Source organism: Erinaceus europaeus, chromosome 13 (assembly GCF_950295315.1).
Source record: "Erinaceus europaeus chromosome 13, mEriEur2.1, whole genome shotgun sequence".
Classification (NCBI taxonomy): domain Eukaryota; kingdom Metazoa; phylum Chordata; class Mammalia; order Eulipotyphla; family Erinaceidae; genus Erinaceus; species Erinaceus europaeus.
The window spans coordinates 48,071,318-48,098,532 of NC_080174.1; the positions used below are offsets into that span (position 1 = coordinate 48,071,318).

At 46.0% G+C, this 27,215-nt stretch overlaps 1 protein-coding gene across 1 annotated transcript; it reads left to right on the plus strand.

The window, feature by feature from the left end:
- Positions 1-359: 359 nt before the first annotated feature.
- LOC132542371 (uncharacterized) lies at positions 360-26,992 on the plus strand. Its single transcript, XM_060204943.1, has 8 exons — positions 360-425; positions 1,520-1,645; positions 5,905-6,026; positions 7,811-7,911; positions 8,582-8,684; positions 10,146-10,227; positions 10,346-10,540; positions 26,892-26,992. The coding sequence occupies exons 1-7, from the start codon at positions 360-362 to the stop codon at positions 10,529-10,531; spliced, it is 786 nt and encodes a 261-aa protein (XP_060060926.1). The 3' UTR covers positions 10,532-10,540; positions 26,892-26,992.
- The last annotated feature ends 223 nt before the right edge of the window (positions 26,993-27,215 follow it).

Consider the following 27,215-nt stretch of genomic DNA (forward strand, 5'->3'; position numbering starts at 1 on the left):
GAAAGAAAGGGGAGCTCCACATCTGTTCCTGTGCTGTGATTTCACAGGGGAATTTTTGTTGTTAGAAACAGAGTCCTGTAGTCTGGGAGGTGGCACATTGGACAGGGCATTGGGCTCTCAAGCGTGAGGTCCAGAGTTCAATCCCAGGCAACACATGTACCAGAGTGATGTCTGGTTCTCTCTCTACTTCTAAAATTCTCATTCACTAACAAACAAACAAACAAACAAGTAAATAAATAAATAAATAGGCAAGCAATGAGACTCCTGAGTGCATAGTCCTATCAATCAATGGGCAAAGGCTGTTGATTTTTTCAGTTCTTTTTATAAATAGTAGAATCTATGTGACAGCAGCATTTGGGATGAATCTTGAAAAATCTAAGAGCGGTGGCTTTCCACAGCGAGGCTGGGCTCACACCCAGCCCTTGGTAAGCTGATGAGCACCAGGTGAAACTTGAGGTGGAGACAGGAGTCTCACTCACAGGAGACTCAGAGCTTGGTGCCGCGGTCCACTTTAGATAACCGTCCCGCGCAGTAGCCCAACCTCTGCCCCCTGGCCACATCAGCACTCAATGTCCTTCCATTCTTTGTGGCCCTGGCTTTGTGTTTTGGATCCCTCTCTGACTCAGGAGTGTGAGCTGGGCATCTCACTCTGCCTCTGTGGCTATAACACCCCTGCTCAGTGTGAAACCTGCTGGAATCCTGAGGCAAACAGTGTGTCTCTTCCTTGGCATTGCTTTCACCTACCTCCTAGGGTTCCAGCAATAACTCTCAGACTTTCTTCTTTCTTAATGTTACTATTGGCTGAATGGGGACAGAAAATGACAGTAGAGGGTGAGATAGAAAGGGGTAGTGTCAGAGAGACACCCACAGACCTGCTTCGCCACTCGTGAAGCTTTCCCCCTGCAAGTGGTGACCAGGGTCTTGAACCCACGTCCTTGCACACTGCAACGTGTGTATTTAACCTGTTGAGCCAATAACTTGACCCTTTTCTTTTTTAATCTAAACGAGTTTTTCTCACACTTTTTTTATTGGATGGATTAATGGTTTACAGAAAATGCAGATATTGGTTCATGATTAATATTTCTGTTTTCTGCAAAACATTCCCACTCCCAATCTTGTCCCCCCACCACCACTGCACAGGGATATGATCACCTCCCCCCCCCCACTCCAGAGTCCTTTACTTTGGTGCTATCCTCAAAGATATTCTTAGCTATTTTGTAATATCGTGTCAGAATGGAGTCAGCACACTGGAATTAGACAGATGGGCCTTTGCTAAACTACTGTATTTACTCTTGCCTGTAATACATTAACCCAATCAATACATTAAAAATAAATAAAATCGTAAAAATAAAATACTATCATTTGTAGATGGATGCACAACATTTCCCAGTTTCCCTGATACCAACTGAACTCTCAGTAGGCCCTATCATGAGCATTTTGTAGAGCTTTTCTCTCTTGTAGATCACACATGTTGCATGTTAACTGTTTATCATCTCCCCCTCTGGGATCCTGATTGCAGGTTCTGAAGGTGAAATTGCTGAAGTTGGTACAGAAGGGTAAGGTCTCCCCTGCACACTGCAAATACTCCCCCACGAGCCCAGAAGCTTCTTGTAAACCTGCTGCTCCCAAGCCTGTGGATACACAGGTAGGGGCCTCCAGGGGGTTTCCTCCATGAGCCCTTAGTGGAGGGAGGGCCGCTGATCTCAGAGAACTTTTCCTTGGGCTTGCTTGCGGCTCAGGAATCAAGGCCCATGGCCGAGCTCCAGGTCTAGAAGGTCTTCCGAGAGGAGCTGTACAGTGCGGGGTTCTTCCGGCTGCAAGTCTCAGTTACCTGGGATTCTCTCTCAGCATCTGACCAAACCTGACTGCTTTCTCCTTCTTTTCCTGTTTGTCTCTACTGAACATTAACCTGGTATTTTTAGCCCTTGCCAAGGAGGAGAGTAAGGCACAGGCTTCTGTGTAGTAGGTTAATTTAGTAAGTGGCCTGGTGTGAGCGATATGCTTTCCCAGGAGAGTTTGTCCTCCTGGGGCTTGGTCAATCTTGCCTATGCCTGGTTCTGGGGAGCCAAGGATAACCACATGCTGATGGGAAGAACAAAACCCAAATTCAGTTTCACCAGAAGATAGTCCATCTTGTCTGTTTTCAAGGGCTTTAATCAGAGCCAGAGTACCACTTATGAAGCTTCCCTCCTGCAGTTCCGGTCTAGGAGGAGGGAGGAAGAGAGGAGGAGGGAGGGAGGAGGGTGGAGGGAGGGAGGAGCAAGAAAAGAGGAGGGAGAATGACTAAAGAAGGAGGGAGGGAGAGTAAGGGAAGATGAGGGAGAGGGAGGACTGAGAAAGAGGAAGGAAGGAATAGAAGGGAAGAGGAGGGAGGAGGAAGAAAGAGGGAGGAAGAGGCAGTTGGACTGAGTAGGAGGTTTACAGAGGGAAGAGGAGGGAGGAGGGAAAGGAGGGAGGAGGAGGAGAGAGGAGAAGAGGACTGATGAAGAAGAGGGAAGGAAGAGGAGGAGAGAAGGAGGATAAAGGAGGAGAAGGGAGAGAGGAAGAGGGGGTAGGAAGGAGGGAGGAGGAAGAGAGAGGAAGAGGAGTGAAGGAAGGTTGGAAGAGGAAAAGAGAGGGAGGAGGGAGGGTAGGAGGGAGGAGAAAGAGAGAGGGAGGAGTTCTGAAGAGCACGAAGAGGGAGGGAGGAGTAGGGAAGAAGGAGGGCTGAGGAGTGAGGGAGAGAAGGTGGGAGGAGGAGAGGAAGGGAGGAGGAAGAGGAGGTGTGAGGGAGCAGGAGTACTGCAGAGGAAGAATAGGAAGGAAATAGGAGTGGGGGGAAGGGAGGAGAGAGGGAGGGATGAGAAAGGGAGTAAGAGGAGGAGGGAGAGAGGAGGACTGAGAAAGAGGAAGGATAAAAGAGGAAAGTGGGAGGAGAAAGGAGGAGGGAAGAAGAGGATGAGGGAGGGAGGAGAACTGATGAACAGGAGGGAAGGAAGAGGAGGAGAGAGGGAGGAGAAGGGAGCAGGAGGGAGAGTGGAGGACTGAGGAGGAGGAGGGGAGAAGGAGGGAGGAAAGGAAGGAGAAAGAGAGGGAGCAGTACTGTGGAGGAGGAAGAGGGAGAAGGAGAGAGGGAGGAGCACTGATGAAGGGGGGAAGAGGAAGAGGGAGGGAGGAGAAAGGAGAGAGAGAGAGAGGCAGACTGAGGAAGAGGGAAGGAAGTGGAAGGCGGAGGAGAGAGGGAGGAGGATGGAGGGAGGGAAGGAGGGAGGCTGAAGTTAGGAGGACTGACAAGGAGCAAGAGGAAGAGGGATGGAGTAGGAGGGAGGGGAGTAGGGGCGAGGAAGAGGAGAGCGGGAAAAGAAGAGAGGGAGGAGAAAGGAGGAGGGAGGGAAGGAGGAGGAAGAGAGAAGGAGGAGGACTGAGCAGGAAGAGGGTGGCAGAAGGAGGAGCATTGAAGTGGAGGTAGGGTGGAAGGAGAGAAAGAGGGAAGGAGGGAGGAGAGGGAGGAGGACTGAGCAGGAAGAGGGTGGCAAAAGGAGTGAAGGAGGAGCATTGAAGAGGAGGTAGGGTGGAAGGAGAGAAAGAGGGAAGGAGAGAGGAGAGGGAGGAGGACAGAGAATAGGAGGGATGGAAGAGAAGGAAGGAGGAAGAAAAGGGAGGAGGAGTGAGGAGGAGGAAAGAAGGAGGAGGAGGGAGAGGGAGGAGGATCAAGTAGGAGGAAGAGGAAGGAAGGAGGATTAGAGGAAGGGAGTATAGAGGGAGGGAGAAGAATGGAGGAGGAGGGAGGAAGAGAGGAGGACTGAGGACAAGGAGGGAAGAAGGAGGAAGAGAGGTCGGAGGGAGAGAGGAAGAAGGGATATGGGAAGGAGAACAGAGGAAGAGGAGGGAAAGAAGAGGAGGGGAGAGGGAGGAGAAAGAAGGACAAGGGAGAGAGGAGGGCTGAGGAAGACTGAAGAAGGAGGTGGGAGAGCTGGTGGAGGAAAAGAGAGGGAGCAGGACTTAGAAGGTAGAAGAGGGTGGGAGGGAAAAAGGGAGAAGGAGAGGGAGGAGAAGGGGGTTGAGGAGGGAGGAGAGAGAGGGAGGGAGGAGGACTGAGAAGAGCTAGGAGGAGGAGGAGGGAGTGATGATGCGAAGAAGAGGAGGGAAGATGGATGGAGGAGGAAGAGAGAGGAACGGGGTCTGAGAAGGAGGAAGATGGAGGGAGGAGTGATGAGGAGGAGCAAGAGGAGAGAAGGAGGAGCAGAAGAAGGGAGGTGAGAGAGAGGGAGGAGGAGTGAGGAAAAGGAGAGGTGGGAGGAGGGTTGAGGAAGAGGAGGGAAGGAGGAGAAGGGAAGAGGAGGAGGAGGGAGGGAGGAGAGGGGTAGGAGGACTGGGGAAGAGGAAGGAAGGAGGAGGAGAATGGGAGGAGTAAGGAGGAGGAGGGAGGAAGAAGAGGAAGAGGAAGACTGAGGAGGAGTAAGAGGAGGGAAGGAGGTGTGGGGGAGGGGAGGGGTGGGAGATGGACTGAGGAAGAGAAGGGGAGGAGAAGAGAGGAGGAAGAGAGAGGGAGGAGGAGGGAGGGAGAAGGGAAGAAGTCTGAAGAAGAGCTGGAAGGAAAAAGAGGAATGAGGAGAAAGGAAGAGGGAGGAAGACTAGGAGGGAGGGAGGGGAAGGGAGGAAGAAGGAAGAGTGAAAGAGGAGTGCAGGAGGGGGAGGAGAAAGGGGGCAACTAAGGTAGAGGAGAGAAGGAAGAAGACAGAAGAGGAGAGAGGGAGGGAGGAGAAAGGAGGAGGAGGAAGAGAAGGAGGGAGGAGGATTGAGGGAGAGGAAGGTTGGAGGAGAAGGAGAGAGGAAGAGAGGAAGAAGGAGGGAGGGAGAGAGGGAGGAGGGCTGAAGAAGAGGAGGGAAGAGGAGAGAGGAATGAGCAAGGAGGACGGAGGACTGAGGAGGAGGAAAGGTAAGCAGAGCTGAGTAGTGTTCTATTAGAAAAGAAAGAGAGAAAGAAAGAAAAAGAAAGAAAGAAAGGGAGTGAGGGGGTGATGGAGGAAGGAAGGAAGGAAGGAAGGAAGGAAGGAAGGAAGGAAGGAAGGAAGGAAGGAGGGAAGGAAGGAGGGAAGGAAGGGGGAAAGAAGGGAAAAGATAATATATTTATGTAAAACCAAAGTCAGCAGGCAGAGACTTTTCTCTCTTCTTCCCCAGAGCTAAGATCTGGCTGAAGGTGGTGCTGGGGGTTGAACCTGAGACCTCAGAGCCTCAGGCTGAGAGTCTCTGCACAGCCATTATGCTGCCTGCCTCCTGTGCCTTAAGGAGACCTTTTCAGTGAAGGCACAGGCAGGGATCAGGGTCCCACAGGAGGAGGAGGAAGCTGGTTCTGGCTCTGCTTCCTGCCTATCTCCTGCCTGTCCTGTCCTGTCCTGTCCTCCTCTTTGCCTCAGCTCCCCTGGGAGCTTGCCAGGCAGCTCACCTCTGGCCCTTTTTTCATCTGAGAGAGGCTGCCCTGTCCGTGAGCAACCCCTGTGGTTGAGGGACACTGCCTGTTCATAGCGGGGCTGTGTCTCACGTGGGGGATGCGTCTCAGGTAAGTCAGCTGCAGGTCACAAAGACCCCGCTGCCGCCACCTGTGGCCACTGGGGCCTGGGGAGCCCTGGGCTCTGCAGATACTGCCAGTTCCTTTTCCTGAGAGCCAGAGACCAGAGCGCGGATTAGCCAACGTGGCACCCGGGACTAAGCCTGTGTCCTCGGGCATCGAGTCCTGTCCTCTAGCCCGAGAGCCACCCCCACCACAGTCTGTTCCAGTGGCAGGAGCCCAACAAGCCTTGGTAGCCTTGGCAGAAGACCAGAAGACGGTGGTCAGGCTGTACAGAGGCGTGTGTTCACACCTTGCAGCCTAGGTGGGTCTGCCCCTGTCAGAAGCTGACTCGCCTTCTCTTGCCCACCTGACAGCAGACAGCTCCCGGAGCAGAGGCCGCAGGACACAAGGCAGCAGTATCAGAGAGTGGGGCTTCTCACTCTTCCACCCTGAGAGCCACTCCACCGGCCTGGTGGCACAACAAAGGCGGGAGAGAGTAAGCACAGTGATTCTATGCCACAGCATTCTGTGGGCAGCACGTGGGCTTCGGCCTTTCAGTTTCTGGAAATTGGTTCTTTTTGTTTTCCCTCCCCCTTTAAAAAAAAAAAAAGCTTTGTGGTCCATAAGTCAAACATGACAACATTTCTGGGATAAAATCCTAGGAATGATAATTTTCAGAACCAGGATAATGCACAGTATTGAAATGGGGTTATCGGGATTCCTGCCCCCATCAGAAGGAAACTGAACCCTAGCAGATAATCTCAGCTGTTTGAGAAAAACTACATTTCTCTCAACTCTTCAAATTGGTCTTTAAAGATTTTATCTTTTAGTGTGTGTGTGTGTGTGTGTGAGAGAGAGAGAGAGAGAGAGAGAGAGAGAAATATATAATTGTGCTGAAGAGTAAACCAAGACCTCATATATGTACTCAGTTTTTTTTATATATTTTTTTGTAATTTTTTTTATTTGTCTTCCCTTTTGTTGCCCTTGTTGTCTTTTTGTTGTTGTTGTTGTTGTTGTAGTTGATGTCATCGTTGTTGCATAGGACAGAGAGAAATGGAGAGAGGAGGGGAAGACAGAGAGGAGGAGAGAAAGACAGACACCTGCAGATCTGCTTCACCGCCTGTGAAGCGACTCCCCTGCAGTTGGGGAGCCGGGGTTCGAACCGGGATCCTCATGCCGGTCCTTGTGCTTAGCACCACCTGTGCTTAACCCACTGTGCTACCGCCTGGCTCTGATGTACTCAGTTTTTAAACCAACTCCCTGCCTCTGTTTTTTATGTTTTGAGAGAGGGGTGTGTGTGTGTGTGCAAAAGCCCTGGCTAAGGAGCCCCCTGGGTCTCTGTCCATGGCGCCTGCTATGTCCCTGTATGTGGGCTTCCCCTAGTGGAGGAAGGAGTCACTCCAGGGCCTGAAGCATGGAGGGTCTTGATCAATTCACATGGTCACCTCCCAGCCTTGCCCCTCTGTTCTCAGCGGGAGCATTTGCCAAGAGTTGGGCTGCTGGCGGTGTGGCTTCTATGGCAGCCGGTGCTCCCAGGTGCCATTGGGCCTGTGGAGGTGTAAGACATCGAGACTTCCTTCCCTTCGGTGGAGCATCTGTGTGGAGTAACTGCTCAGCCATGCCACCTCTAGCACCTAGCTTTTCCAAAGAACTGCCAGTGAAGCCTTGTCCCATCTGAGACAGCACAGCCTGTCATGACAAGCCCTGGCTCATAGACGTGACTGTCCCCTCCCGGTCCTGCCTGCTTCAAGTGAGCTGGCAGAGACTCTAAGAGCAACATGGCTGGTGGAGAGGGGACCCAGAGTGTGCCCCAGAGCTCCCAGCCTGTGCTGTTCACACTCTTGGCTTCCTTAGAAGCAGAACTCTGCTTAGAGAGAACCCTGGTTTCCCAGAGACAGTTCTCCCTTGGGGCTTCCCAGAGTCTCTATTCCCTGTGCATTTTGTGCAAAAGACCCCCAAAGTCTTTCAGTGGACCTTGAGGAGCAAATTGCAGAAATGGAGTGGTTCTTGGGATGATGAGATTTAGTTATTTTTTAAATGTTTTTATTCTTTTAAAAAAATTATCTTTATTTGATAGACACTGCTAGAAACTGAGGGGGGAGGGGCATAGAGAGGGGAGATGGACAGAGAGACACCTGTAGTGTAGTCCTGCTTCGCCACTGGGGAAGCTTTAACCTGCAGATGGGGACCAGGGGCTTGTGAGGTGAGTGCCAAACCAGGTGCGGCCCCACCTGGCCCCGGATGATGAAATTTATTACCGATCATGTTCTGTCCCCGCAGTGATGCTGCGCCACATGCAGCTCTGGATAGTTGCTGTCATAAAGACACCGATGACATCAGCATCAGCTTGTGGGAAGATGGCAGTGACAGCAGCTGCAGAGGTACCTGTGTCAGCAGTAGGGGGTCACTTAACGGTCTCAACAGGGAGGAAAATGGCAGCCCTAGATTAGATGATGAGTCCCCAGGACAAGGGCTTCCCTGTGTACCTGCTGTGATGCCCCCTCACTCTTTGTGGGCTCTGTCGTCCACCTGTTGGGTCTCCAAACAGAAAAGGAAAGAATACAGATACTTTCTTTTTATTTGAAAACATACTCTATTATTAATTTTACTTATTGGGTAGAGATGGAGAGAAATCGAGAGTGAGGGAATGGAGAGAGAGACAGACCTGCCTCTCTGCCTCACCACTTATGAAGCTCCACCCCCCCCCACCGCCACCATGCAGATGGGCATCTGGAGCTTGAACCCGGGTCCCCATGCACCATAACATGTTTATTCAACCAGCTGTACCACCTCCCAGCCCCTGGAGATGCCTTCTTAGTGTTGACATGTTCAGATCCAGAGACATGGTTGACATCACTTCCCGGCATGCCTTCCCTCTCCTTCACATCAGAGGGTCACCGCGTCGGAGCGTCTCTGTGCTAACTGACTAGCCCAGAGACTCGGGCCTGGGAATGATAGTTTGTCACCCTGCAAACCCTCCTCCACCTGAAGCCAAAAGCACTGACTGGGTATTTCATCTCTCTCCCTCTGGGCACCATTGACTCTTCACAGATGGAAGAGTCAAGTCTTCTAAGGAAGAAACCTGTCCTCCACAAGCACAGGATTTGAGAACCCGAGACACAACACCTCTAAGAAATACTGTGTTGCAGAGAAAGTAAGTGCTTGATATTCATTTGTGTCTATTAAGTTTAATGTCCGTCTCTGTCACCATATCATCCTCCACAAGGCAGGTGTGAAGGCTACCGTGTGGGCGTCTCTCCACCTGTCTAAGTGCTCCTGGCTCAGCTTGTTGTCACTGAGAATCTTCAGAGCAGAGCTGGTCGGCTTAAGACGCAGGAGAATGCCTGAGCCTTTTCATATCACCTTTGTCTGTGAAGTGTTGAAGCCAGTGGCCAGGAGAATACTTGTTTCCTGCAACACTGACTCACAAAAGAGCCTCTCATTCTTTGAAGATTGCTGAGGATCAACACATATTCTTTTACTTTTTTTTGTCAATATAAGAAAGTAGGGGAGGGTGCACGCATGACACACATGTTACAGTGCATGCGCAAGGACCCAGGTTTGAGCCCCTGGTTTTTCCTGTAGAGGGGAACCTTCACGAGTGGTGAAGCAGGGCTGCAGGTTGGTCTCTGTCTCTCTCTCCCTAACTCCCCTTACCTTCTCAATTTCTGGCTGTCTATCCAATAAATAAAGATGATTTATAAAAACTTAAAAAAATAAGGAAGTGGGAGTCGGGCTGTAGTGCAGCGGGCTAAGCGCAGGTGGCACAAGGCACAAAGCACAAAGACCGGCATATGGATCCCGGTTCAAACCCCGGCTCCCCACCTGCAGGGGAGTCACTTCACAGGTGGTGAAGCAGGTCTGCAGGTGTCTATCTTTCTCTCCTCCTCTCTGTCTTCCCCTCCCTCTCTCCGTTTCTCTCTGTTCTATCCAACAACGACAACAACAATAATAACTACAACAATAAAACAACAAGGGCAACAAAAGGGAAAAAAGAAATAATAATAAAAAATATATATATATGTATAAGGAAGTAGGAGAAAGGGAGGGCTCTGTGGATGGTTAGATGGTGATGGTATGAACAGATGAGAAATGTGGTCAATTCACATCAATATTAAACTGACAGGCATCACAAATTAAAGAGATCACCGCCTGAGACCATCTCCTCAGTCAGTAGAGCAGTCCACTGTCTAGATGAAGGGAGAAAGGGGGATTGTGTTTTCCCAGCATCTCTTGAGACAGAAAGGGTGCAAGCCGCCTGGACACACAGAGAGTCAGGCCCCATTCATGTACCTGATGGCCCTGTAGACTGTTAACAGTGCTGTCTAGGTGAATGGTGTAGAAGGCTGAAGGGGAAGGTTGAGGGGTACAGGTAGATAGCATAATGGTTCTGCAAAGAGATGCTCATGCCTGAGGCTCCCAAGTCACAGGTTCAGTTCCCTGCACCACCATAAACCAGAGCTGATCAGGGCTCGGGGAAAAAAAAATAAAGTGAGGGTAGGGTTGAGATGCTGCCTGAGCAGAACTTACCTTGGGCTGTGGATAGCAAACATTTCCCCTGACTGCTTCCCTGTGTGAGTGAGTGTGACCTGACCTGAGTCCTGTGGGTGTGCAGGCAGGCTCTGTTGGAGGAGACTTGGGGTCGAGGTCTGTGCTTCTCCCAGTGGGATGAAGAAATCGTGGCTACCTGGATGGAGGTTTGTCCTTCTCTCCTTCTGGGCTGGGTGGGGGTGGGGGACACCTGGGAATGTCCCCATGGTGCCCTCTCACACTCTGTGGAACCTTCTCACCTTGCTGCTTCTTCCTGTCTCCCAGATCTGCCTGAAGATGCCGGATGCATCAGCTGCCTGCCAGGCCAATGGGATCAGTGGTTCTGACATCTTGACAATGACGGATGCACAACTGATCAGAAATCTCCAAATAGTGAAACCACTCCATCTGTTGAAATTAAAGCTGGCAATCCAGGTTATCACCAGACAACAGCCCTCTGCTCCTCCATGAAGGAGGAAGGTAAGTCCTGGGGCCTGAGTAGCACACAGGCCTAGGCAGGGCAGCAGAAGCCATGGTGGGGTCGAGTGACCCATAGCTGGTGTAGGGCAGACAGGCCTTCAGATGCCCCTGTGGGTGGTTTGACTGATGCACAGGACAGGCTATCACTGTCCCCTCTGCAAATGTGGTGGCTGCTTGGCTGCAGAAATTCAAAACCTATAGACTGGCAGCAAACACATTTCCTTTCGTTTTATGGCTGGCTTTATAGCAACTTACAGGAGATACGGGGTCAGGAAAAATTGCGAAGGCCCATCTCTCCGCACAAGTTCGGAGACTCCTTTCCAACCTCCCCTAGAGAAAAGTGTCCCGGTGTCTTCTGTTTCTATGGTAGAAAAAGCTACATCTGCCATCAAACTATGAAAAAAAGAGCATGCAACTGTAGGTTTAACAAGATCTAAGTCGTGTGAGTCCTCAGCACCAACACTCCATCAGAGGTGAGACAGCGCAGCCAGGAGCGGGACTCCCAGCCGAGCATGAGTCCCGGTTCTGGCCTGGTTCCCCTCATCTGGATACAGCAGGCGTGTGTGGTGTCATTTTCTCTCTCCCTCTGTCTGACTCTCTCTTTTTTATTTTTTATTATCTTTATTTATTTATTGAATAGAGTCTGTTAGTAATGTTAGAGAGGGGGAGTCAGGTGGTAGCACAGCGGGTTAAGCGCACATGGCAGAAAGCGCAAGGACCTGTGTCAGGATCCTGGTTTGAGCCCCCGGCTCCCCACCTGCAGGGGAGTCACTTCACATGCGGTGAAGCAGGTCTGCAGGTGTCTATCTTTCTCTCTCCCTATCTATCTCCACTCCCCTCTCAGTTTCTCTCTGTCCTATCAAATAAAAATTGAAAGAAAAAAAATGAAAAAAAATATTGAGGGCAGGGTGGTTGCACACCTGGTTAAGTCCATGTAATACCATCCACAAGGACCCAAGTTCAAGCCCCCACTCTGGTTGAGGACACACATTTTTGTGTGCAAGGAGCCAGGTTCAAGCCCCTGTCCCCACCTGCAGGGGGAAAGCTTCTCTAGTGCTGCAGAAGGGCTGCATGTATCTCTCTGTCTCTGTCTCTGATCTTGTCTCTGTCTCTCTCTATTTCCCTCCCCCTTAATTTCTCTCTGTTCTGTCAAATAAAGAGTTTTTAAATTTTTATTTATTGTTGTATAGAAACCAAGAGAAATTGAAAGGAGTAGGGGAGCTAGAGAGAGAGAGAGAGAGACAGAGAGATACCTGCAGCCCTGCTTCACCACTCATGAAGATTTCCCCCTGTAAATGGGGAGCTGAGGCTTGAACCTGGGTCCCTGAGCCCCGCAGTGTTTGCATTTACCCAGATGCACTACTACCTGGCTCCTAAAATACAGTATTTTAAACAGATAGTTGACATGTTTAAAAGGTAGCGTGTAGGAGACCGTAGTAGCTTCCCATGAGACAGGACAGTGCTGTCATGGGTTCAGCCTTGAAGAAAGGCGAGGATGGGGATTGAAAATGTTCTTGGGAATCGGGTGGTAGGACAGCGGGTTAAGCACACATGGCGCGAAGCACAAGGACCAGTGTAAGGATCCTGGTTCAAGCCCCCGGCTACCCACCTGCAGGGGAGTCGCTTCACATGCAGTGAAGCAGGTCTGCAGGTGTCCATCTTTCTCTCTGACTTCCCCTTCTCTCTCCATTTCTCTCTGTCCTATCCAACAACAACAACAATAAAACAAGGGCAACAAAAGGGGAATAAATAGATATTTTAAAAAGGTGATCTCTTCTTTTTTTTCATTCATATGAATTCTTTGTATTATTGGTTCAATTTTTTAGATTTTTTAAATTATTTATTTATTTATTTAAAAAAGGAGACATTAAAAAAACCATAGAATAAGAGGGGTACAATTCCGCACAATTGCCATAACCCAATCTCCACATCCCACCCCTCCCCTGATAGCCTTCCAATTCTCTATCTCTCTGGGAGTATGGATCCAGGGTCATTGTGGGTTGCAGAGGCTGGAAGGTCTGGCTTCTGTAATTGCTTCCCCGCTGAACATGGGCGTTGACTGGTCGATCCATACTCCCAGTCTGACTCTCTCTTTCCCTAGAAGGGTGGGGCTCTGAGGAAATGGTGCTCCAGTACACATTGATGGGGTCGTCTGTCCAGGGAAGTCTGGTCAGCATCCGGAACCTGGTGGCTGAAAAGGGAGTTAACATACAATGCCAAACAAATTGTTGAAGAATCATGGACCTAAAGACTGTAATAGTGCAGATAAAGTGTTGGGGGTATTCCCTGCATGCTCTTGTGTACTTCTGCTTTCAGGTATATATTTTTCCCCTAGTTTATGGGCACAGGTGAACCTATGCTCTGTCTCAGGGGACCTGGACTATATCTAGGTTGGGGGACTTTATTGGGGAGTGGAACACCTGGAATGGAATTAGAGAATACTATGAAAGGAAAGGTCTCACCCGAGTGATGAAGCTGAAGGGTTGTCATTCCACACCTGAAGTCTCTGGTCACAGTCTGAAGTGAAGCATGCTGGGGTGGCACTCTCTGTGTTGATTAGGTTGCGATCCGCGGATGGAATATTATTTGATTTGAATTGAGAGCAGCATGCAGAAAAGTGGGCCCCACCCTAAGGTTCATGGACTGGGGGAAATATAGGCTCTATAGTGGAAATGTGAGGTTCCTATTGTCTTAGGGTTCAAGAAGACAATGGATAGTTATTGTTATCATCGCATTATTTGGTGATAGGGTTAACTTTGGAAAGTCCCTTTGATAGGGTTTGGGGTATAGTACCCAGCATCTTGTATATAGCTGTGTTGTTGGTTGCTTCTGTTCTCCCTGGTTAGGCTTTTGGGAGAGAACTTATCAAAGACAGCCTATGTATTAAAAAGACTCAGTCTGTGTTTTAAGAAGTTCTAGACATATCATCAGTTTTTCGCCTCTGATATTAATTAAATAGTGGTTTATATAAAGTTTGCACTTTAATAGGATTGCACATAAACATCACTCCCACCACCAAAAGACGGTGTCCCATCCCCACCACCAACCCCTGCCCCCCACCCTCCACCATGCCAGGAAGCCCAATGGCCACCCTCCCCTTCACCACAGTGTTTTTACATGGGTGCCCTGATCTCGATTTAATCAGATCCCGATTTTAGTTTCCCTTTCTGTTCTTCTTTCTCAACTTCTGTTGATGAGTGGGGACATCCCATATTCATCTGTATCTTTCTGACTTAGCTGACTTAACATAATTCCTTCTAGCTCTGTCCAAGATGGGTCAGATGAGGTGGGCTCATTGTTCTTAATAGCTGCATAGTATTCCATTGTGTATATGTACCACAGCTTTCTCAGCCACTCATCTGCTGTTGGGCACCTGGGTTCCTTCCAGGTTTTAGCTATTATGAATTGTGCTGCTACGAACATAGATGTACACACATCTTTTTGGTTGGGCATTATGGAATCCTTGGGGTATATCCCCAGGAGAGGAATTACTGGGTCATATGGAAGGTCTATGTCTAGCCTTGTAAGAGTTCTCCAGACTGTTTTCCAGAGAGGCTGGACCAATTTACATTCCCACCAGTAGTGTAGAAGGGTTCCTCTGTCCCCACAGCCTCTCCAACATTTGTTGCTGCTGTCCTTTTTGATATATGCCATTCTCACAGGAGTGAGGTGGTATCACAATGTTGTCTTTATTTGCATCTCTCTAACAATCAGCGACCTGGAACAGTTCTTCATATGTTTGTTAGCCTTTTGGATCTCCTCTGAAGTGAATATTCTGTTCATATCCTCTGCCCATTTTTGGATGGGGTCATTTGCTTTTTTGGTGCTAAGTTTGCTGAGTTCTCTGTATATGTTGGTGACTCGTCTCTTGTCTGATGTTTGGCATGTGAAGATCTCCTCCCATTCTGTGAGGGGTCTCTTTGTTTGTGTTTCTTCGGCTGTGCAGAAGCTTTTCAATTTAATGTAGTTCCACTGGTTTGTTTCTGCTTTAGTCTTCCTTGCATTTGGGTTTGTTTCATCAAAGATGTCCTTGAGGTTTAGGTGGGAAAGTGTTTCACCAGTGTTTTCCTCTAAGTATTTGATAGTTTCCGGTCTGACATCCAGGTCTTTGATCCATTTGGAGTTGATTTTTGTTTCTGGTGAGATAAGGTGGTTCAGTTTCATTCTTCTGCATGTTATAACCCAGTTTTCCTAGCACCATTTATTGAAGAGAGTCTCCTTCTTCCATTTAATACTTTGGGCCCCTTATCAAAGATTACATGTCCATAGGTGTGGAGGTTTAGATATTGGCTTTCAATTCTGTTCCACTGGTCTGTGTGCCTATTTTTGTTCCAGTACCAGGCTGTTTTGGTGATGATGGCATTATAATATAGTTTGAGATCTGGGAGTGTGATGCCTCCATTTCTGTTTCTTTTCCTCAGCATGGTTTTGGCAATTCTAGGTGTTTTCTGGTTCCAGAGAAATGAATGTATTTTTTGTTCTATTTTCTGAAAGAAGCTTGGTGGAACTTTGATGGGTATCGCATTAAATTTGTATATGGCTCTGGGGAGAATATTCATTTTGATGATATTTATTCTTCCTATCCATGAGCATGGGATGTCTTTCCATTTCTTGGTATCAGTTTCTCTTTCTTTGAAGAGTGACTCATAGTTTTCAGTGTACAAGTCTTTCACTTCTTTGGTCAGCTTAACTCCTAGGTATTTTATTGATTTTGTTGCAGCAGTGAATGGGAGTGATTTCTGGATGTCTTCTTCTTCAGTTTTAGTGTTTGCATAGAGAAATGCCACTGATTTTTGTACATTGATTTTGTGGCCTGATACCTTGCTATATTGCCTAATAACTTCCAGTAGTTTTCTACTGGATTATTTAGGTTTTTCTATGTATACTATCATGTCACCTGCAAATAGTGAGAGCTTGACTTCTTCCCTTCTAATCTGTGTTCCTTTGATTTCTTTCTCTTGCCTGATTGCTATGGCAAGAACTTCCAACACTATGTTGAAGAGTAATGGTGATAGTGGGCAGCCCTATCTAGTCCCTGATCTGAGGGGAAATGCTTTCAACTTCTGTCCATTGAGTATGATGTTGGTGGTTGGTTTGCTATATATGGATTCCACTATCTTTAGGAATTTCCCGTCTATTCCCATTTTTTGTAGAGTTTTGAGCATGAATGGGTGTTGGATTTTGTCAAAGGCTTTCTCTGCATCTATTGAGATGATCATGTGGTTTTTGGCTTTGCTTTTATTGATGTGGTGAATGACATTGATTGACTTACCGATGTTGAAGCAGCCTTGCATTCCTGGGATGAATCCCACTTGGTTGTGATGAACAATCTTTTTGGTGTGCTTTTGTATCCGGTTGGCCAAGATCTTCTTTAATATTTTGGCATCTATGTTCATCAGATATTTGTCTGTAGTTTTCCTTTCTTGTTGTGTCTCTATCTGCTTTGGGTATCAGAGTGATGTTGGCTTCATAGAAAGTGGAAGGGAGTGTCCCTGTTTCTTCGAGCTTATGGAAAAGCTTTAGGCATATGGGTATTAACTGTTTCCTGAAGGTTTTGTAGAATTCATTTGTGAAGCCATCTGGTCCAGGACTTTTGTTGTTGGGGACATTCTAAATGACAGTTTCGATTTCTTTGTCTGTGATTGGTGCATTTAGGTTTTGTAGTTCTTCTTGGTTCATTTTTGAAGGGCATATGCTTTTAGGAATTCTTCCATTTCTTCCAGATTTTCTAGCTGGGTGGCGTATAGTTCTTCATGGAAGTCTCGCAAGGTTTTCTGGATTTCTGTGGTGTCAGTTGTGATATCTCCTCTATCGTTTACAATTCTATGAATTTGAGTCTTCTCCCTTTTTTGTTTAGTGAATCTGGCTAGGGGGTTGTCAATCTTGTTTAGTTTTTCAAAGAACCAACATTTGGCTTCATTGATCTTCTGTATGGTTCTCTGATTTTCAATGTTGTTTATTTCTGCTCTAATTTTAGTGATTTCTGTCCTTCTGGTTGCTTTAGGGTTCCTTTGTTCCTCTTCCTCTAAGTCCTTAAGGTGCTAAGTAAGGTTGTTTATTTGGGTTTTGTCTTGTTGTTTAATATGTGATTGTATGGCTATGAGTTTCCCTCTCAGTACTGCTTTAGCTGTGTCCCAAATATTTTAATAGGTTGTGTCATCATTTTCATTTGTTACCAGGAACATTTGTATTTCCTGCTTGAGTGTCTCCCTGACCCAGTGGTTCTTAAGCAGTATGTTGTTTAGTTTCCAGATTCTGTGACTTTTAATAATTTTCTGTTTGTTGTTAAATGTTAGTTTTACTCCACTGTGGTCTGAGAAGATACTTGGGATGATTTCAATGCTCTTGAATTTATTGATGCTGTCTTTGTGGCCTCACATGTGGTCTGTCCTTGAGTATGTGTTTTGTGGATTTGAAAAGAATGTGTATTCCAATTTTAGGGGGGTGAAGAGCTCTGAAAATGTCCAAGAGGTCTAGTCTGTCCATCTCTTCATTTAATTCTCTTGTTTCATGGTTGATTCTGTGTTTTGTTGATCTGTCTAAGTGTGAGAGTGGGATGTTAACGTCTCCCACTATTATTGTATTACTATTGATGTATTTTTGAAGTTCTTTGAGAAGGTGTTTGATGTATTTAGATGGTCCCTCATTGGGTGCATAGATGTTAATAATTGTTATATCTTCTTGGCTGATTGATCCTTTAATCATTATGTAATGACCGTGCCTATCTTTTATTCCTTTATTTAATTTAAAATCGATTGTGTCAGAGATGAGAGTGGCTGTTCCTGCCTTTTTTTGTGTGTGGTCCATTAGCCTGTAGGATAGTTTTCCATCCTTTCACGTTAAGTCTGTGTTTGTCTTGTTGGGTCAAGTGGGATTCTTGCAAGCAGCATATGGTTGGGTTATGTTTTCTGATCCATCCTTCCACTCTGTGCCTTTTGATGGGTGAGTTTAAGCCATTGACATTTACTGATATTATGGGTTTAATGTGTTATAGTGCCATTGTTCAACAAGCTTTTATTTGATGTGTTGCAAGTATTATAGTGATGTTCCTGTTTATAAGAGGTCTTTTAGAACCTCTTTAAGGGCCGGTTTGGTGATAGTTGCTTCCTTTAACTGTTGTTTGTCTGAGAAGGTTTTGATGACTCCATCTAGTTTGAATGAAAGTCTAGCAGGATGTATTATCCTTGGTTGAAATCCTTTTTCATTCAGGGCTCGATAGATATCTTGCCATTCCCTTCTGGCTTTTAGAGTTTGAGTGGAGAAGTCTACAGATAATCTATGGGTTTTCCCTTGTATGTGACTTTTTGTTTCTCTCTTGCAGACTTCAGGATCCTTTCTTTATCCTTACTTCTTCTCATTGTGACTATGATGTGTCTTGGTGTCTTCAGGTCTGGGTTGATTCTGTTTGGGACTCTCTGGGCCTCTTGAATCTTGATGTCCTTTCTGTTATTCAGGTCTGGGAAGTTTTCTTCTATAATTTCCTCTAGAATGCTTGCTTCCCCTTCCTCTCTTTCTTCCTCTGGCAGGCCAATTATACGAATGTTACTTCTTTTGAGATCATCCCATATGTCTCTGTTGTTGTTTTCAGTGTCTCTCAATCTTTTTGAGCTCTTTCACCTCTTTCTTAGTTTTCTCTAGCTCATCCTCTGTCTGGCTAATTCTGTTTTCTGCTTCTGCTAGTCTGCTTTCTCTTCCCTCGGCTGCTTTCTTCATTACAGCTATTTCAGCTTTCAGTTCTCCAATTGCCTCAAGGTAGTTAGTATTTTCCTTGAGGGTCTCATCTGTTGTTTCCCTCATACTGCTATTCCTTTCCTCCAAAGTTGTTTTCATTTCTGTGATTAATAAATTTATTATTGCTTGCATGCTTTTCTTATCTGTGATTACTTCTGGCTGATTTGTAGTTTCTTCTAGGCTCTTGTCTCCATTCATTGTATTAGCAGTTTTATTTGCTCTTGATCTGCCCATTTTTAATGTGCTTTTTTATTTTTATGTTCTGTTGTTCCTCAGTTGCTTTGTTTTATGTACAAGCCACAGTATACTAAATACCTTTATGACAAATGCAATCACCACCCTCAGAAATTACAATAGTAACTAAAGCAATGACTGAAGCAGTTTAACCAATACCAGTTAGTCCCACAATGTCTCCAGTTCAAGAAAAAATAGCAACCAAATCTAAATGAAAAAGAAAGAGAAAGGAAAAAAGGGATAGCAGGAATAGACAATTATGCAAATCTACTGTCCACTGTAGATTCTAGGGGTAGCAAGAGGGGAAGGGGAAGCAGAGCAGAGACACACACAAAAAGAGTCTGCCCTGAGTCCGACTTCTTCCCTGAAATAGTTCACAAATAAGTATCAGTGAATTCAGAAGGCAGAGGGTGGAGGAAGGGAGAGAGGAAGACAGGGGGAAAAATGGAGAAAAGAAAAAAAAGGAAACAGAAAAAAAAGCAGTAAAAGGGAGAGTTGTGTGTGTGTGTGTATATATATATATATATATATATATATATTTTTTTAATTGGCTTGGAGGTGGGAGAAGGGCGATAGTGTATATCGGAGGTATGAAAAGTGAGACAAGTTTCTCTCACAGTGGGTGATAATTCTTGTTGTCTAGCAATGGAAAGTATACTAAGAGTTAAAGTTGGTTACCTGAGGGGGGAAGGGATATGCGTGTATATATAATAGTATTTGTAAAATAGAACAGAGTAAAAAGCCCAAGCAGTGGGTCTACAGCTTGGATAGCCCCCTGTTAGCCTATGTACATTTAGTCTAGACAACTGATTGAGAAAGAACACACAATACAAAACAAACGTGAAAAAAAGAAAAAAAAAAACTTTCAAGCAGGCTGGGTGAGGCTTGCTTGATCAGCTAATTGTCACTTGAATAGGTCTAAGTCCCTTACTCAGAGGAACAACAGACATAGCCTAGAAATTTGGAAGCAGGGTTTAATGGCACCCTGGTGGGCCAGGAATCTTGGTAAAGAAAGGAGCTCCATGGGGAGCCTACTAGCAGCAGCTTCCTACCCCTGGGGTCTGGTTATGGGGAGATGGGGGCTGAGAGAAATAATCAAGAAATTTCCTTTCTTTTTGTTCTAATTTTTAACCCAAACTGAATTATAATCACCTCCTTGGTCTACCTTTAGGATGCCTCCTTGCTTGTCCCGCTGAAGGCCAGGATTTCAAGTCTTTCTAGCAGTTGATGTCAGAGCCCAAAGGTGCTGCTAGATTCCAGTCGCCATCTTGGCTCTGCCCCTCGAATTTGGGGGAGCGATGGTATCTATAGCCACCATGGAGCCTCCCTATGCAAGTGATTCAGTGAAAAGTTCTTTCCTCAGCCCTGTCTCCCACCTGCCCCACAAGCATTCAGGAACAAGAAGAGTGGTTCTCTTTTTCTGATGAATCAAGGCTTCACTGGTGGTGGCTTTTCGGGGCTACAAATGGTTTTTATTGCTCCAAGGGCCATCTCTAGAATGGCACTCACGTTCCCTCAGGGGTGACTCCTCCCTTCAAGTGCCCACCTCTATAGTCCCTCCATAGAAGGGCCACTCTGTCGAAGTTGAACAAAAATGTCACTGTCTCATGAGACCAGTGAATTTCTGAGGCAAGTGGAGATTTTGCTGACTCTAGAGTAGCAGCTCCTGCAGGTTTTCATCAATGATACTGGCCCCCTCCCAAAATGGTGGCAACACACAAGGACCCACCCACAACGTCTAGTCTATGAGAAACACAATAAGGACGAAAGGACAAACTCTGTCCCTGACCCCTCTCTGCCTTAGTTTCTCTGTGTAATTAGAAGCTTGTTTCTTTTGTTTGTTTTGTTATTTTATTTTGTCCAGCTTCATGATTATATTCATTTTTATCATCATTCCATTTTCCTTAGTTTTTAGAAGTCTTGGTTGCATTTGTAGTGCTTTTGTTAGAAATTTAAGTTTGATGCTGGTCGATGTTATAATTCTTTTAACAACATTCACTAGTTTCCTATAGATCCTGGTTTAAGAATGTGAAGGAACACTGGCTTTTCAAATCAAATTTTAAGTCTTAATTTCACCAGTTTTTAACTTACTCAGTCTTTATTACTTGACAAAGAACAATTCATATCAGGGTTAATATTGTTTTTCTCTATGAAGAGTTTTAGTACTGTTTCAGTTACATATGGGAAATATGGAAAGTTTATTGGAAATGCATAGTCCATAGCATAGTGAATTCTGTATCCACTGCAAATAAATCTGAGTAATCTTGACTAATATAGAAGCATTTGTGTTTCTACCATAAAATGTAGAGTACAACACACCTACTCTGGTGTGAATTCCTGAATCACAATTTAGGACGTTTAGCCAACAAGCAATAATGTAGATGTTAAGTATACAAATATATTTCCTTGTCAAAGAAAAGCCAGTTTCCTTAATTCCTGGATACTGATTGTTTTATTTGATTTGTTTTTACTTTGCTACACTTTTAGTTTAATTTTCATCAGTAGCTTGTCTTTATTTGCCTGGACTGAACATTCTTCTTTCTTTACCCCCTGTTCATTGCGAACAGCCACGAGGCAAATGTAGTCTCTCACAGCCTGGACCCTCTGTCAGCAGTCCACATAGCAGGTACCTTTTTCTCCTGGTTTCCACACTGTTCTAGAGTCCTAAGAGGATGATGAAAATTGCCCATTAATTTAGATAGACCTATCTCAGGTCGGCCTCAGGCTAGTTGAGAAATAACGATTCATTGTGATCCACGCCCTTTCCTCATAAACTGGAAAATATTTTTCTAAGTGGAAAAATGCAAGTAAATCTCAGGGAATAGAACAAGGAAACTGTCCCCTCACCCCCCTGCAAATTTTGCTTGACTCCCCAATAGGCTGCCCGGTACTTTCCTTCACAAACTACTAAGGGTGAATAGGAAGATTCTGTGTAACTGACAGCACGTCCATCATTTGATTCATATCAGGTTTTCATCATCCTCTTTCTTTCTAGATTCTAGAAAAAGACAGGGTGATAGAGTAATGAATCCCTCTACCACTCCTGGAACCCACATATCTGAATAAAAAAGACTAACCCCCCCCCCACAACCAGCCTTTTTAAATTTCTCTTCATGTTTTATCTAGATTGTGGGTTTGGACACCTCACAAGGCCAATCCGAATTGGGTGTTCATATCACAATGACGGAGTCACCTTCTTTCTTGGGCTTCTCTGCAGAGTTTTCTTCTGCCAGTACAGTTACTCACTCACTCACTCACTCTCCTGACACCTCAGAAACACCAGGGCAACTGGGGTCTCTTTCCCAGGAAGCCTCCCTACAGCCCCACCACTTTGTGATTCCTGCCTGCCCTGCAGCCCCCCACCCTGCTTCCTATGCCCCCAGCCCCAGTCTCTGCACCAGCAGTACTGTGCCTTCTTCATCGTCCATGTGATGTCTGTGTCGCTTCCCTCATGCTAAACAGTTCATGTTTTTCCCAATGACTTGCTAGAAGGAAAAAGATTTTCTACCAATTGATGTTTCATTCTAATCAAAGCCCTTCTCTGTTCAAGTACTTTATCCCTCTGGGAATATCTCCTCAGAAGAGCAGGAATCTGTCCCCAGAAGAAAAGGGTTAGGGGACTTGGAAGTGGAGAACCAAACTTGAAATGACCCCCCAGTGAGGATTTAGGCTTTCTGACTGGGAGCCAAAAGAAACAGCCATTTAAAAACAAAATCTGTTCATTTCCCCTTCAACAAAAGTTATCCAGAATGTAATTAGGGCTACTGTCTGGTTTGAAGATACTTTAAAAAAAAAAAAAAACTTTTAGTTTGGTTTGAACAGATTTGGCTGTTGATTTTTGTTTTATTATTGTCAAAATATTCAATGAGATTCAAGTGAAAAAAAGAAAAAAAAGATAGTAAGGGACGTAAAGGATAGTAAGAGGCTCTGTTATCTTAACTCCATAAAAAAAAAAAAAGCACAGCGTGTGTTGTAGGTAGGCAGAAGGTGGTATTAAATGCAACTTATCCTGTCCCCACAAGCTGCCTATGTGGCCTGAACTGAGATGGGGTAACCCCAGTACATTCTGTATAGGATATCCCAGTAACAACTGCTTTGGTTGGTTGACCTACATGATGGTAATAAAAAACACAACTTCTGTCTTAAGGCAACATCAATAGCCCCCCCCCCCCCAACTTGGTCTCTTCTTCCATGCTTGCAAACAGCTGCCCAGGTCTTCTGAAAATGTCGGTCTTGGTGTCTCAGGACTGCGGATGCTTCACTATGTCTCCTCACAGGGCTCTACAGCAGTAGCAGCCATCTTGTTCCTGGGACACCTCTCAGAATGCCTTTCGACTCTGCTCTGTCCAGCACTGTTGATTAACACTCATCTGAGCACAATGCTCACCTTGCTGGGGAGGGGAGCAGGGGGGGCCAGGGAGACAAATGGGTCTGCACCCCAACAGCAAACTTCCTCAAAGCCCTTGATTGTGACTGAACATTCTTGGGTTAGACTGACTCCTTGGCAGCTCCATTTGGGGTGGGGTGCACCCAACCTCAACATTACAATGCAGAGCTTGCTGGGAAGGGATGAAGTCTGCTCACACCCCAGGTGGTCCTGGCTCCTTCACAGAGGCTACTGTGTGTTTGATCTTGCACTCGTCCAATGATTTGGAAAGGTTCCAGTAAAAGCACAGGTCGTTTCAAATTTTGACACCAGCAATTAACAGTGAGAAAAAGGTAGAGAGATACATATTCATCCCAAGAGAGGAGACTAATTGAATGGGGGAGAAACTGAATGTTAATTGGAAGGGAAGGTTTATTCTACTATTTTTTTTTTTGTCATTGTTTGAACTCAGATAATAGTCATGTCAGCTTCTTGCCTGCTGTCTATTCCAGTTTGATCTTTGGTCACTGTTGTGTCTTGTTTTCTTTTTCCTCTGAGGCAGTATTCTAAGCCTAGATATGTGTCGATGTCAATATGTACTCTGCAATTTTCTAGAATTAGACCCCGAGTCCTTAAAATTAATGAAATATCCAGTCAAAGAATTGTGATAAATCGGCCTCTAGAGTTTCCCCTTTTTTAGATTGTTTAAATCTGTCTGTATTTGATAAGAGATAGGGTGATAGAGGAGAGACAGAGAGACACCTGCAGCACTGCTTCTCCGCTTCTGCAGCTTCTCCCCCTGCAGGTAGGGGCTTGAACCCAGGTCCTTGTGCATTGTAACATGTACACTTAGCCAGGTGTGCCACCACCCGGCCCCTAGAACTTCCCTAGCTAGGTCAATGACAGATAGCTCCCTGAGATGCCTTCAGATGATTAGCATTTAAAAAACACTTGTCTGAATGTTCCTCGCAACTGCTTTCATGATTGTAGCTTTAGAGTTGGCATGTTTAAGAGTCACATTGTCAATAGCAGTATTGCTAATGGTGGTCTAGCTGGTAGTTGCTGCTTGTTAGTTTTGACTTCAGATCACCACAGCAAATCGGCAGCAACATTATTCAAAGCCCTAGTGTGTCACAGTGGAAGTTGATTTCAGCCCTCTTCCCAGGAAGGTGAAGGAAGAGTCACCTGTGATCTAATACAGTGGACTAAGGCTTCATTCTGAAGCTTAGACTCCTTCCTTTTTTTTCTTCTTTTCTAAGTCACATCTGTTACTACTTTTGGGTATCGTTTTTGTTTGTTTGTTTGTTTTGTTTTTGTCTACTTCTTTCTCTAGGTCCTGATAGAGTTGGAGTTTATATTCCTTCATGAGCAAAAAAAAAAAAAAAAAAAAAAGTGGAGTGTACCACTTAGCTCTTGCTTATGAGGGATAGAAACTGGGATCTTAGAATATCTGGCATTAAAGTCTGTTTGCATAACCATTATGCTATCTCCCCCACCCTTACAGCTGTTTATTTTATACATAAAGCACATCTTAGGGCACAAGTCATCGTTTCTACGTGTGATATATCTGTGAGCTGGATGGTTGTGCCTCATGTCATCAACCTATAAAACATCACGGGACGTAGAGCAGGCAAGAATTTTGCTACCTCACGTGCCTGCTGCGTCTCTTCCTTTAGTGGTGGAACTCAGGGCAGGCCATTCACTGTCTCCATAGAGTCCCAGTTCTTGGGTTCCTATCCCAAGGTTGAAATCTTTGTTTTGCCATATGGGTGCTGTATAACCTTGAGCCAGTTATTTCCCATCTCAAGGCACCTTTTTTCATGATATCTAAAATAGAGACACATCCCTTCAGATAGTACAGTGTTGTCTTAAGTTGGAACCAAACATGTTCCTTTCTGGAAGCTGCTTGATACTTGTGCAGAACCAGTCAGCCACCACCCATATTTCTTTGGTATCTTGATAAGGGTGTTAACTAGCTGTCTGTCCCCACTTAAGGGAATCATATCTCTCTCTCTCTCTCTCTATCTATCTCTTTTTTTCTGCTTATTTTGTTTTGTGTTTATCATCACCAAGATTATTGCTGGGGCTCAGTGCCTACACTATGAAACCATCACTCCTAACAATCATCTTTTTCCTTGTATTCTTATTTTTTATTTCTTCCCCTCTTAGTTTTACTTGGTAGGACAGAAATAAAATTGGGAAGGGAGGGAGATAAAGAGAGACACCTACAGTCCTACTTTACCCCTGGTGAAACTCCCCCCCCCCACCAACCCACCCACATATACACTGTAGGTAGAGAGAGCTGGGAGTTGAACTCAGGTCCTTGCACAAGGTAGTGTGTGCTTTCAACCAGCTACACCACTGCCTATTCCCATATCACAGCCAGAGCCCCTTCATCCAGTTAATGTTTTCTTATAAGAAAAACACACGGGGCAGTCATGCAGATTTCACATTGCCTCTTTTTCCCATTATCCTTAAGCTTAGTGGCACTAAGAGCTTTCTAGAACTGTGCTAGACATGATAGAATGTGTCTCCTCATTACAGCTTCCTCTCTCCTTCCTGTTGCTTGTGTGTGTGTGTGTGTGTGTGTGTGTGTGTGTGTACAAAATGCCTCTTTTTACATTTTTTTCACTGTATTTATTTATTGGATAGAGACAGTCAGAAATCGAGAGGGAAGGGGGAGATAGGGAGTGAGACAGAGAGACATCTGCAGCCCTGCTCCACCACTCATGAAGCTTTCTCCTTGCAGGTGGGGACCAGGGCTTGAACCTGGGTCCTTGTGCACTGTAATGTGTTCACTCAACCAGGTGCACCACCACCTGGCCCTTACAAAATACCTCTTAAAATCACAGTTCTGCCTGCATCTTTTCCGTTAATGGCCTCACAGAACAGTGAGGGGGTGGTCAGGTGGTGGTGTGCCTGGTTAAGCGCACACATTACAGTGCACAAGAACCCACATTCAAACCCCTGGTCTTCACCTTACGGTGCAAAAAATTCACAAATGATTAAGCAGTGCTGCGGGTATCTCTCTGTCTCTCCCCTTCTCAATTTCTCTCTGTCTTTATCCAATACTGAATCATAATTAAAAAAAAGTTAGAGGTGCTCACAAAGAAATAATAAATCCCCACCCCAAACCTGGCTCTGTACTTAGTATCTCAGGGTCAGCCTCTTCCTCTCTCTCTCTCTCTCTCTCTCTCTCTCTCGTTCTCTCACATTCTATAACTCAAGTCTACTTCCAAAACATTGTTTAAATGTTAAAGGAATAACATTTCTTTGACAAAGAAGCCTCTGAAATGACTAGCCCACCTTCCTTTAGAAAAAGTGTGTCTGTTTCCCCACAGCACAGAACTAATGATGGATAGGCTCAGCCGAGGAAGGACGCCACTCAACACCTGCATTCTGGGATTGAGTCAACAGCTTTGAAACCCACTGTCATCAGGGCAAAATGCTGATTCAGTGCAATATGAACCCAGGGTACAGCCAAAGGTTCATGAAGCTTTAGGGGTCTGTGCAAAATGGCAAAGGCTCTTCTCATCTTTGCCGCCAGGTGGGGCGGGTTTGGCACAGCCGAGAGGCTCACTGGGAGGCTTCCTACAATTTGGACCTCAACTGACGTTGCCTACATCCTCAGCCTATCCTTTGGTAGCTTTAAACCAAAAAGGCACCACATCAAACGTCCACACTGGAGTGATTTGAGATTGACTTCACTGGTACTGGGAGGATGTGTGCAGAGCAGTTATCTTTGTGGGCAGAACGTGTGTGTACTTGACCAAATTAAATGATCCCCCAGTCAGCCCCCTCGTATTGACTGACTCTATGCTTATCTGTCATCAGTGCAGTTTCCAAGCCAAAGTTCACTTTCTGAGTGGGGGAGATGCCCCAGGGCACATGGCCAATGATTGCCAGGGCAGGGGATGGATTGGGCAGTCTCCTGTAGCTTCCTGGATGGCAAAGAAGTGAGACCACAGCAGCCAGCCAGCCTCTAAGATCTTTGTGTGATCTGTGTCGGTTCTTTCTCAGGTCCAGAAGAAGTGGCTCCTCTTCCTTCCTTTCTGAGCCTCGACCAGCTCCAGCTGCCTCTCACCGCTGCAGAGCCTTCCTGTGCAGGGTTCTCCGAGCCGATGCTCCCCCTACAGCTCCTGCTGTTGCTCCTCATGGGGCTGGCCTGCCTGGTCCGCATGTCTGAAAAGGACTACAGCTGCGCCCTGCCAACAACTTTGCCCGCTCACTCCTTCCACTTCATGCTCAGATACATCAATGGTCCCCCTCCATTGTGAACCTCCTCTGTGGCTAGTGCCCGTGGTGCTTCTCACAGAAGGGGGCTTTGTGCTTGGCCCAGAGCAA